Raw genomic sequence first — 13,751 nt, 5'->3', positions numbered from 1 at the left:
CAGCGTTCCAACATAATTACATTACAATTAGGCAGTATTGTGCTGACCATTTTTTTTTTTAGACATCATACCATTCTACATATGCAATCAGTAATTCTTAACATCATCACATAGATGCATGATCATCGTTTCTTAGTACATTTGCATCGGTTTAGAAGAACTAGCAGTATAACAGAAAAAGATATAGAATGTTAATATAGAGAAAAAAATAAAAGTAATAATAATAAGAACAAAACAAACAAAACAAAACAAAACAAAAACCTATAGCTCGGATGCAGCTTCGTTCAGTATTTTAACATGATTACTTTACAATTAGGTATTATTGTGCTGTCCATTTTTGAGTTTTTGTATCTAGTCCTATTGCACCGTCTGTATTCCATCAGCTCCAATTACCCATTATCTTACCCTGTTTCTAACTCCTGCTGAACTCTGTTACCAATGACATATTCCAAGTTTATTCTCGAGTGTCGATTCACATCATTGGGACCATACAGTATTTGTCTTTTAGCTTTTGGTTAGACTCACTCAGCATAATGTTCTCTAGGTCCATCCATGTTATTACATGCTTCATAAGTTTATCCTGCCTTAACGCTGCATAATATTCCATCGTATGTATATACCACAGTTTGTTTAGCCACTCGTCTGTTGATGGACATTTTGGCTGTTTCCATCTCTTTGCAATTGTAAATAATGCTGCTATAAACATTGGTGTGCAAATGTCCGTTTGAGTTTTTGCCCTTAATTCCTTTGAGTAGATTCCCAGCAATGGTATTGCTGGGTCGTATGGCAATTCTATATTCAGCTTTTGGAGGAACCGCCAAACTGCTTTCCACAGTGGTTGCACCATTTGACATTCCCACCAACAGTGGATAAGTGTGCCTCTTTCACCGCATCCTCTCCAGCACTTGTCATTTTCTGTTTTGTTGATAATGGCCATTCTGGTGGGTGTGAGATGATATCTCATTGTGGTTTTGATTTGCATTTCTCTAATGGCCAGGGACATTGAGCATCTCTTCATGTGTCTTTTGGCCATTTGTATTTCCTCCTCTGAGAGGTGTCTATTCAAGTCTTTTTCCCATTTTGTAATTGGGTTGGCTATCTTTTTGTTGTTGAGTTGAACAATCTCATTATAAATTCTGGATACTAGACCTTTATCTGATATGTCGTTTCCAAATATTGATTCCCATTGTGTAGGCTGTCTTTCTACTTTCTTGATGAAGTTCTTTGATGCACAAAAGTGTTTAATTTTGAGGAGTTCCCATTTATTTATTTCCTTCTTCAGTGCTCTTGCTTTAGTTGATTTGGTTTTTGATGAGGATTTCTATGTCTGTTCATATATTCTGAGTTAAATGTTTCAGCTCCTGTATCTCATTTGAATTGTTAGTTTGTTCCTTTGACTGGACTATATCTTCAGTTTTCCTTGTGTGATTTGTTATTTTTTGCTGGTGTCTAGGCATTTAATTAACTTAATCAGTTTGTTCTGGAGATTGCTTGCACTTCTTTTACCTAGGGTTTTCTTGCTGGATGAATTTGTTGTCTATCTGTTCTTTGACATTCAATTCAGCTTTATCTGGACTTCTACCTTAAGTTTTGTTTAACAGAGGAGAATTTTTCAGTTCTTGTTTTCTTGTTTCTTGCCCTGCTGGTATGGTGCCTTTTTTTCCCCCACACTTAGGAGGGTCTCCTTAGGTATTGTAGACCACAGCCGGATTTTCCCAGACCAAACTGGCCTCCTATCAGGAGGAAAGAGTCACCTGCCTCGGTTTTCCCTGAGAGTTAGACCCAGCAGGTTGAAAGACTTTCCTGTGAAGTCTCTCGACTCTGTTTTTCTTATCCTGCTCAATATGTGGTGCTTGTCTGTCTGCAGGTCCAACCAACATAAGATGATGCGGTAACTTTAACTTTGGCTGGGGGCATGGTGGAGACAGAGGAGAGGGTGTAGGCTGGTTTTAATGGCTTCAAATTCCAAGGCCTGGCGTCTGAATTCCTTCAGAGAGGGATTCCAACTGAGTTGGGGTTCACTCCTCCCCTGGGGAAGGCACAGGCTCCAGACAAGCCCTCACACGAGTTTCTGCCTATGCCTGGGGCAGTTGCAGCCTGAGGAGCCCTGCTGCTGTATCCAAAGGCAGTCAAGCCTTTGTAGAAACACAGCCACAAAACCTCTGTTTCCTTCTTGTTTTTTTTTTTTTTTCCTTTTTCCATCAGTCCTGCCCCCTTGGCGCCGGGGCAAAAATGAGTGCTCTCCGCTTTGACCAGGTTCACCTGAGCTGGAGGCCTATTTTTAGTAGTCAGAATTTGTTAATTAATTCCATAATTGGCGTTTGGTTGGGCTCAGTCCCTGCTGCTGGTAAAGTCTCTTTCCTTTCCCCTCTGGGAAGGACCCTGTGGGGGAGAGACGGCCACTGTGGCTTGGGGAACTCACGGTTCTCGGGGTCTTGCAAGCTGGTCCAGCTGGTCCAGATTGGGGTACACTGTGTGTCTGGTCACTCACGTGGCCCCAGGAGCTGTTCTGTACTGTGTCTGGTTATTTAGTAGTTGTTCTGGAGGCTTAAAAGTGCACATTGTTAAGCCGCCATCTTGGCCCAGAAATCTCAAGTTTCGGTCAACTGATTTTTCAGAAGGCCCCCAAATCCTCTGAACTGGGTCAAAATAGTCTTTTCAATCTTTGGGCATTGAAGAACTGGATATCAATCACCAAAAGAATGAAAGAGGACCCCTATATTACACCCTACACAAAAATTAACTCAAAGTGAATCAAACAACTAAATATAAGAACTAGCACCATAATGCTTGTAGAAGAAAATTTAGGGAAACATTTTCAAGACCTAGTGATAAAACGTAACTTCCTAAACTTTACACCCAAAGCACAAGCAGCAAAAAAAAAAAAAATACATAAATGGGAACTCCTCAAAATCAAGTGCTTCTGCACCTCAAAAGACTGTTAAAAAGGTGAAACGGCAGCCAACTCAATGGGAGAAATTATTTGAAAATCACTTATCAGACAAAGGTTTGATTTCCTCTATATACAAAGAAATCATACAACTCAACAACAAAAGATCAAACAACCCAATTATTAAATGGGCTAAAGATATGAATAGACATTTTTCTGAAGAGCAAATATTGAGGACTCAAAAACACATGAAGAGATGCTCATTTTCATTGTCTGTAAGGGAAATGCAGATCAAGACTACAATGAGATACCACCTCACACCTATAAGAATGGCTGCTATTAAACAAACAGGAAACTATAGATGTTGGAGAGGTTGTGGAGAAACTGGGACACTTTTGCATTGCTGATGGGAATGTATGATGGTGCAGCTGCTGTGGAAGACTGTTTGTTGATTCCTTAGGAAACTTAATACCGTGTTTTTCTATGACCCAGCAATAGCACTGCTTGGTATATACACAGAAGACCTGAAAGCAATGACACAGATATTTGCACACTGATCGTTCTAGTTTGCTAGCTGCTGGAATGCAACACACCAGAGATGGATTGGCTTTTAATAAAAGGGGATTTATTTTATTAGTTCTTCAGAGGAAAGGCAGCTAACTTTCCATTGAGGTTCTTTCTTTTTTTTTTTTTTCAATTTTTATTGATACAACAACATACAGGCACATACATTCTTTCTTGTTTTTTTTTTTTGAAAGATTTTTTGCTAGGACCAAGTGAGATTTATTCCAGGAACCCAAAAGTAGTTCAACACACAAAATTCATCAACATAATGCACCACATAAATAGAACAAAGTAAAAAAATACCATAACTATTTCAGTATTTACAGAAAAGCTTTTGACAAAATCCAGAATGCTTTTCCTATTATAGAAAACCATAATAGAAGTGAACTGTATTGGTTTTTTGTTTTTTTTTTAATTTTTTAATTTTTTAAAACTTAACAACATATGAACATGAACATTCTCACATATGATCATTCCATTCTTGGTATATAATCAGTAACTCACAATATCATCACATGGTTGTATATTCATCACCATGATAATTTCTTAGAACATTTGCATCAATTCAGAAAAAGAAATAAAAAGAAAACAGAAAAAAAACTCATGCATACTATACCCCTTACCCTCCCCCCCATTGACTGCTAGTATTTCCATCTATCCAATGTATTTTAGCCTTTGGTTCCCCTATTTTTTTTCTAAACCCCTTCCCACTCCCTTTCATTGATCATTAGCATTTCAATCTACTAAATTTATTTTAACATTTGTCCCCCTTATTATTTATTATTTTTAATCCATATGTTTTACTCATCTCTCCGTACCATAGATAAAAGGAGCATCAGACACAAGGTTTTCACAATCACGCAGTCACATTGTGAAAGCTATATCATTATACAATCATCTTCAAGAAGAATGGCTACTGGAACACAGCTCTACATTTTCAGATACTTCCCTCCAGCCTCTCCAATATACCTTAACTAAAAAGGTGATATCTATATAATGTGTAAGAATAACCTCCAGGATAACCTCTCGACTCTGTTTGAAATCTCTCAGTCATTGACACTTTCTTTTGTCTCATTTCGCTCTTCTGCCTTTTGGTCGAGAAGATTTTTTCAATCCCCTGATGCTGAGTCTCAGCTCATTCTAGGATTTCTGTTCCATGTTACTAGGAAGGTCCACACCCCGGGGAGTCATGTCCCATGTAGAGAGGGGAGGGCGGTGAGTTGCTTGTCATGGTGGCTGAGAGAGGGAGGCCACATCTGAGCCTCAAAAAAGGTTCTTTAGGGGTGACTCTTAGGCTTAATTTTAAGTAGGCTTGACCTATCCTTTGTGGGGCACATTTTACACAGCTCGAGTCATGGTGACCTTCCCTGTTCCCCCAACTGAACAAAGTTAAAGTTTTAAAATATGAATTGCCACCTATTTTCAACACCCTGCAATATTGGCATTCCTTTCTTCTTCCTCTTGCAAAAACATTTCTCAATTTGTACATGTAGTCACTATCATTGTACACTCTAGGCATTCCTAGATTATACCATCTCAGTCTTTATCGTCTATCGAAAACCTAAATTCTTAGCCACTACACTATCCTGCCACCCACAAATCCTCGTAAGCATGCAGTACTTGTATCTCAGAGGGTGTGAGGATGTATGTGAGTGAAGTAGAGTGGAGATGAGAGGTTCTTTCTTATGTGGAAGGCACAGGATGGTCTCTGCTAGTCTGCTCTCCAGGCCCCTGGGTTCTGACAACTTTCCCTGGGGTGACTTCTTTCTGCATCTCCAAAGGCCTGGGCTGAGCTGCGAGTGCTGAGATGAGGTATGCTGAGCTGCTAGGCTGTGCTACGTTGCGCTCTCTCATTTAAGCACCAGCCAATTAAGTCAAATGTCACTCATTGCAGCAGACACGCCTCCTAGCCGACTGCAGATGTAATTAGCAACAGATGAGGTTCACATACCATTGGCTTGTGTCCACAGCAACAAGACTAGGTATGCTCACCTGGCCAAGTTGACAACTGACTCTAACTAACACACTGATATTCATAGCAGCATTATTCAAAATCACCAACAGATGGAAACAAACCAAATGACCATCAGCAGACGAGCAGACCAATATAATGTGGTATATACATATGATGGAATATTATGCAGCAGTAAGACAAAATGACGTCTTGAACCAGGTGCCAAGATGGATGAGCCTTGAGGACATAATGCTGAGTGAACTTAGCCAGACACAAAAGAATAGATACTGTATGAGTCCACTTTTATGACCAGCATAAAGGTATAATCAGAGACTTATAATACAGAAGATAGGGGACTTAGAGATACATAGAAACTAGAGATGGGTAAACTTAGCTAATGAGGTTGATGTAAGGAAATAGATAGGAGTGAAGGTGGTTCTCTAGTGGGTCATAAGTAATATTACCACAGTGAAGATTTACAAGATTGAAAGGGGTTGTATAGATCTATGTGTCCCACTGATTCACACTAGAAATATGAATTAGTTCTCTTAAGAATTACTTCAAAGAGATGATTCTTCTGTAAAGAGTGTTTAAGTCCAGGGTACAGGGGGAGAACTGCTGTTGCATGCTATGAGCTATGTTCAGAAGGAAATCATCAGTACCACAGTGATAGCAGAGGTGATAATGAGGGGAGGAACAAGAGTTAAGAGGAGATTTAGATTTCCTTTTTGGCGAGGGTGTGTTTATTCATTTTTTTTCTCTTGAGAACAATGAAATTATCTAAAATTGAAAATGTTGATGGACTGGATTTTAGGCTGTCTACAGGATGCTCAATGAATGTAGGTGGCTGAAGGATGCACTGACAGATAAGTAGATTGGTGAATGATAGTGTCTACTTATGAACTAAGCTTCTGCTGCTACAAAAAGGAATAAAGTCATGAGGCATGCAATAATGTGAGTGAACATGTGGGACATTTGGTGAAACAAAATAAGCCAAAAACAAAAGAACAAGAATGATATAGTCATCTTTAGAAAATGCTTATATGAGAACAGGGGATTGTAACTTATGGAGCAGACACATTAAGTCTGGAGTGTTGATTATTATTTCTGGATTTTGAGAGGCTGTTTTATGTATATAACCTGATATTTAAAGGTAAGAATTAAGCTTGACAGGATGCAGTTAAAGTAATTCGGAACATAGGGGTAAGGAAGACAATGTCTATATTTTAGAACCACATATACTCTTTGAGACTAATGGAAGAAAAATTTATGTGGTCTGGAACTGAAATTTTTTTAGTGTACAATCTAATAACTCAACCTATCTGTATAGCTCATTTGAACAATGGGAGCACAGAATAAGAAAGAGGTCCTTTAATCCTTATAGATTACCGTAATGCCTGGATACATCCTAGAGTATATTAAGCAGATAATCAAAAAGTATTGGCAAAGTTCCTTGAGGAATCGAAGAAAGACTATGAAACTATTAAGCTTTACCATGGGGGAATCCCCTGATACTGTGTCAGACTTTAGAGATACCCAAATCCATAGGCCATGCCCTTGATCATGAGGCTTACTCTTGTGAAGCTTATGTAGATAGCAGAGAAGCTTAGACTACCTATAGGCATGCCTAAGAGTTACTTCTGGAGGATCTCTTTTGTTGCTCAGGTGTAACCTCAGTTTCTCTAAGCCCAACTCTGCAAATGAAATCATTGCCCTGCCCCTACATAGGACATGACATCCTGGAGTGAAAGTCTCCCTGGTGACGTGGGAGATGACTCCCAGGGATGAATCCAGACCTGATACCGTGAGATCAACATTCAATTCTGACCTAAAGGGGAAAAGAAGTGTAAATAAAGTATCAGTGGTAGAGAGAGTTCAAATAGAGTCGAGAGGCTACTCTGGAGGTTGCTTTTACGCAAGCTTCTGTTAGACCTTGCTGCCTATCATAACTTGCCAGCACCAAACCAGGACCATTCCAGCCAATCCTAAAGAACACCTAGGGCAATATATAAGATTCCTCAAGAGTTCCAGGCACTAGAGTAACTTTCCAGAACCCCACAACCTACAGATGGGTCCCTAGTCCACATTAGTCCTGAACCTAGCCCAGCCTCTCCAGAACATCAGATACTTCCATCTCCCTATCCCATATTACTGACAGACCCCTCCAATATGAAAAATTTAGGATTTCCATAGCCCAAATACCCCTAAATAAAGGGGTGGAAAGATCAAAGGTGATGGTGGAGTTGTACAGAGAAGATAGGATTGAAAAATGAATATAATGCTGAATCTTTAAATTGATATCTTTTTTAGTCTCCAGTATTTTACAATAGCTAGAAGTAAAAACCTGAAATTGTGAAATTGTAACCCAAGTCAAACTGTGAAATATGTTCTAAAGCTAACTGTGGTGTTGTGCTTTGAAATGTATAGCTTTTTTGTATATACATTATTTTTCATGAAAAAAATCAATTGTGATGATAAAAAAATAGTTAAGCCCTCTAGCCTCCTATCTTCTGGAGCAGCTAGAAGGAGAAATATGAGAGAATTTTATGGTAGCCCTTGACAAACTCTAGGATCTTTGCTGTAATTACTTATTGAAGAGTGCTTTGAAAACTATTGCGTTTTTATTTTTTTTGCTTTGTATATGTGTTATACTATACAATTAAAAAAAGTTAAAAAAAAATAGATAATATGACAAAGTAAACAATTGAAATCCCAGAAATAAGCCCTAATCTATAAAACAAAATTTAACATATGAGGTTGTAAGAGTGCTAAAAGAATGAAGATATGAATCCCAATTTAATGAATATTGTTTGGAAAGCTAGTTTATTATGAAGAAAATATATATCAATTCCTAACTTATAAGCTATACCTACACCCCAATAAACTTAACCTCTGGTGGATTAGAGTTATTAAAAAAAAGAAAAGTTAAACTATCTTCATAACACGTTTTCTTACTGTATTCTCTATTACTGCCAACGCTGTCATCAGGTGATAAAAATAATCAGTGTCCTAAAAAGTCACTCCAAGTATTCAACATTAGGTAGTAGATTTAACTTACATTGAACTTTCTGTTTATTGATTAAATTTTTAGCTTGTATATTTAACCCAATGTATTTTCTGCATTGAAATGCTTCTAATAATGTACCTTAGAATTGATATTTGCTGTAAGTTGTTATAATATACATTATCTGAGGAATAGATATTTTTATTTTTTTCATTTAATGATACAACACACAAATGTTGACTTTGTACATTCACAAAAAAACTTTTTCTTTTACATTTATAGTTCAAAAGATTGGTGAATTCGTAGGAACTGCTATAATCACTAAACAGAGCAGCATACTGTATTAGCATTTCAAAGTTTATTTCAACCCATTTCTTCTTTTATATTCTAAAACATTTCCCTTATATTGGTTGATGAGATAACCCCACAGAAAGATGGTGGTGCCCAAGCTTAGTCCAACTTTCTGCTAGTCAGGATTGCTATGTGGTGATTCAACGTAGAACTTTGACTGTGCAAAAGGACTATTTGGGAACTGGGCTAGGGCCAGCATCTTAGAGAAGATGTGCCATAACAGATAGCCCCATCTTGCTGGGCTGGGGTCCACCTACTGTTCTGCCTAATATAACTTTTATAACATCACTTCCAATGAGATTTATGAAGAACTGGGGAGTAGGATGGTGACAAATGACATATGAACCTAAGTTAAAAGTGCACAATACAAGTGCATGCTCACTTTTAGCATATTCTGTGCCTGAGCCTCAGATAATGTCAGAAATGTGGGGGTGCTAAAGAATAAATTAGTAGTATGTTTTTATTTATTTATTTAAAAAATTAAGGACAAACAAAAACATTAACATATAATTCTGTTCTACATATATATTCAGTAATTCTCAATATCATCACATAGTTGCATATTCATCATTTCTTAGAACATTTGCATCAATTCAGAAAAAAATAAAAAGACAACAGAAAAAAATAAAACGATAACAGAAAAAGAAAAGATCATACATATACCCCTTACCCTTCAGTTTCATTTATCACTAGCATTTCAAACTAAATTTATTTTAACATTTGTTCCCCCTATTATTTATTTTTATTCCATATGTTCTACTCATCTGTTGACAAGGTAGATAAAAGGAACATCAGAGACAAGGTTTTCACAATCACACAGTCACATTATGACAGCTATATCATTATTCACTCATCCTCGAGAAACATGGCTACTGGAACACAGCTCTACATTTTCAGGCAGTTCCCTCCAACCTGTCCATTACATCTTGAATAACAAGATGATATCTACTTAATGCATAAGAATAACCTCCAGGACAACCTCTTGACTCTGTTTGGAATCTCTCAGCCATTGACACTGTCTCATTTCACTCTTCTCCCTTTTGGTGGAGAAAGTTTTCTCAATCCCTTGATGCTAAGTCTCAGCTCATTCTAGGGTTTTTCTCAATCCCTTGATGCTGAGTCTCAGCTCATTCTAGGATTTCTGTCCCACGTCGCCAGGAAGGTCCACACCCCGGGGAGTCATGTCCCACGTAGACAGGGGGAAGGTGGTGAGATTGCTTATTGTGTTGGCCACATTTGAGCAACAGAAGAGGCTCTCTTGTGGGTGACTCTTAGGCCTAAATTTTAAGTAGACTTGACCTATCCTTTGTGGGATTAAGTTTCATATGAACAAACCCCAAGACTTGGGGCTCAGCCTATAGCTTTGGTTGTCCGCACTGCTTGTGAGAATATCAAGAATTCAACTTGGGAAAGTTGCATTTCTCCCCGTTCTCACCATTCCCTGAAGGGGGCTTTGCAAATTAAGGAGTATGTTTTAACAAGTATTTTAGTTTCTAGCAGCTAAAACAAATATTTTCCAAGGTCCTATTTTAAAATGGTACACCTGCAGGATCAGAGGTTAGGATCCAAACATGCCTTTTGTGGGGGATATGATTTATACAATTCCCAACCACAAGTGAAAATGTTCTGAAGAGAGCACACAATCATTTACTTGATCATTTTTATTTAAGGAACATTCCAGAGACATTGCTATGCATTATGTTACTGTCCTCTAGTTTTTATTAAAAATTTCATTGTAACTTATTCATAGTCTTTGATCTTAAAGGTGGAACTGGTATTTGTCTTGGGTCTGTCTACTTCCAAAACCTATACTTTTTACCATTATACTCTTTTCTTACCCTTGCTAAGTGATTATTACATTTTGTTCCATGGATTATTCTCTCTTCAAGTAGAATTCACAATACAATTTATTATATTTGTATGTGGCACTTAGTACTAGTTCTGTCTGTTGCTTCAGAAATTAAGGGCACATTATCTTATGGGCATTGCCACGCTAAACGTTCATATTGCTTAAGTGGTTCGTTTGTGAATTATCCCGTTTAATTCCCAGAGGAATTTGCAGGAAAATATTATGAAAAGATTGAATATAGTTTAAATGGAATAATCTGGGATAAGGTGAATGTTCTTAATTGTTCATTAACCTTAATTTTGGCATTCCTTGAAGCTAAAGGAAAAAAGGAAAATGTTATAGTTTAAAATTTTTGCTAAACAAAAACAGTGATTTTTCAAGAGAAATATTTTTCTTTTTTAATTCCATTAGCTAATTTAAGTGGCCATATATAAAGGACATATTGGAAAATAATTACAAGGATTTCTGATCGTTCTTTTAGTACTTTAGCTAAAAGCTGTGATTGGAAATGGTTTAGAGAATAAACATTACTGTATATTTCTGGAGGTCTGCTTAGTATTGTAATAGGATTTAGATGACCTAGAATGCGATATCTCTCCAACATCAGCTGTTCTTACCATGTTGAGCTTTGATCACTGTTTCTGGAATATCTGCTGTCTAAAATATATAAATCTCTGTTCACTTAATAACAGAATATCTGCAGTTGAGGCAAATTTAACTTTCCGTTATGGAAATTAGCTTGGATTTATTTTCACTTCATGGGAGACTTCCCCTTCTACAGGGAAATGAGGGGAGATGGGCTGTCATATACAGGGCATAAGTATTTAACATGCTGTCCTAAAAATGTGTTGAATCTGCTAACAGATCCAAATGATTATTCAGATTCTGAAATTCCACACACTACAATGTGAAAGAGATGTTTCAGATCTCAAATGTTTCAAGAGTGTGTGCTGTAAGTTGGCTGCCTCAGCCATAAAAGAGCCTGAATGTAGCTCTTGAAGAATAGCACTATTTGCACCATGTTGAGTAACAGTGTGATTTTAAACCTTAACAATGAAAAGGGGACATGTTTGTCCTTCTTCATTTGAATTCTCTCATTTTTGTGTGGTGATGGCTATCTAAAATTACTTGGGTGATATATATAAAGGGTAGTTTTCATTTAGGATTTATTTAATCAGTTTAGTCAGATAATTACTAATGAAGCTTGTCTAGTTTACTCAGGCGTTAGTTTCTCCAGCAGTGGTTCAGTAGAAAGGTAACATTCTTTTTTCCCTTTCCAGGTATGGTTTAATCCTTTCAATTTTTTGGTAATCTTTATTCAGTCAACCATTATAGCAGATGTCTATAAATATAATATTTATATAGCTTTTGATATGCATAATATATATTAGGTTAACTGTTTATAGTTTTATATTTTTCTAAAATAATATAAAACTTCAAAAATGAGCAGAATCCTAATACCTATTCTCCTCACAGGTGCTCGAGTTTGGCTTTTCATTGGTTTCATGTTGATGTTTGGATCACTTATTGCTTCCATGTGGATTCTTTTTGGTGCATATGTTACCCAAAGTAAGTATTTATTCTACCTTTATTCATGGGAGAGATTCAAATAAGCCTTTTATATGTGGCTCCATGGATCATGAATACAATGAGACTGCTCTGGTTAAGTAATACAAGCCACTGATGAAAACATGCTACTCTCAGCTCTATCCAGAATATCTCATTTCCTTCTTTATCTTGGATAGCAGACTCTTTATCTTAAAGGTCCCCAGTCCTTTATTCACAATTCCAAAATTCACAGAACTCTGAAAATAAAGTTTTTTCATAACTAATTTGACAGCAAAACATGACCTGAACTGACAGTGAGCTAACTATGGTCTTTATTCCATTTAGTGTAAGTATTCAAATGTTTTATTGCAGGAATATTAGTGTATTTGATTATGGGATGGTGGCCCTAACTCAGCTGAGGGGGTTAAGTAATATATAAGCTCTGTTAGCATTCATAAATCTGAAAAATTCTGAATTATAAAACATAACTTGCCCCAAGGATATTAGATAAGGAGTTGTGGACCTTGATAGCTTTCTGTTCACTGACATTTCCCTCTCTCTACCCTGAGGCTGGAACTTTTCAGTTACAGTTAGAAGGGGAGTTTTTTGTTTTGTTTTTGCCTTTTTTTAAATTGTGAAATATAACAAATATTCAAAAAAGCAATAAATTACCAAGTACGTTTCAACAAGTAGTTATAGAATAGATTTTAAAGTTTGGTATGGGTTTTCATTTTTTCTTCTAGCTGCTCCAAGACACTGGAGACTAACAGAAATATCAATATAAGGATTCAGCAGTCATTCTCATTTGTTGAATCCTATCTTCTCTATTATATACCTCCTTCTCTTTAAAGAACGTATATACATAAAAGCAATAAATTTCAAAGTACATTGCAACAATTATAGAACAGATTTCAGAGTTTAGTGTGGGTTACAGTTCCACAATTTTAGGTTTTTACTTCTAGCTGCTCTAAGGTACTGGAGGTTAAAGGATCCATCAGCATAATGATTCAGCACCCATACTCATTTGTTAAACCCGACCTTCTCTGTACAACTCCACCATCACCTTTGATCTTTCTCCCACTCTTTAGGGTATTTGGGCTATGGCCATTCTAACTTTTTCATATTGGAAAGGGCTGTTGATAATATGGGATAGGGGGATGGAACTGGTTGATGTTCTAGAAAGGTTGGCTCCTCTGCATTTCAGAACTTACCTGGAGGGGGAGTTTTTTAAGGTCAAGACTGAAGACATGTTTATACCTTGATGCAGAAACAGTTGATGCAGTGGAACAAGTTCCTGTTAAACCATTTTGAGTTTCCTGGCTGTGCTTGGCACCCTAGTTTTTTATCCAGGGTAGGATTACAAACAGAACCTTGTCTCAGTAGGTATCTCTGGAAGCATACAAACACTGTATTTCACTGGTTCTCTTCCTTCACTCCAGAGGAAGACTCAGTCACAAATAATAAATAATTCATTCATAAATCTGAAAAAAATAAATTATTTATCTTTTGACCCCTCTATCTCTGAAATCTCTTTGCCACCTTCTTTGCTTCAGTATTGTATCACTTTGTCGTGTAGCTGGCCTTCTCACAC

General features: G+C 37.0%; 1 protein-coding gene across 1 annotated transcript in view; it reads left to right on the top strand.

The window, feature by feature from the left end:
• TMEM50B (transmembrane protein 50B) overlaps positions 1 to 13,751 on the top strand; it is an 87,182-nt gene that overhangs the window by 61,784 nt on the left and 11,647 nt on the right. Inside the window, exon 5 of the mRNA XM_077118872.1 lies at positions 12,089 to 12,181. Coding sequence (XP_076974987.1) covers positions 12,089 to 12,181 — 93 coding nt within the window. The remainder of the gene's footprint in view (positions 1 to 12,088; positions 12,182 to 13,751) is intronic.

The sequence above is a fragment of the Tamandua tetradactyla genome, chromosome 10, assembly GCF_023851605.1.
Source record: "Tamandua tetradactyla isolate mTamTet1 chromosome 10, mTamTet1.pri, whole genome shotgun sequence".
In the NCBI taxonomy this organism is placed as follows: domain Eukaryota; kingdom Metazoa; phylum Chordata; class Mammalia; order Pilosa; family Myrmecophagidae; genus Tamandua; species Tamandua tetradactyla.
This window is presented reverse-complemented; position numbering and strand designations above follow the sequence as displayed.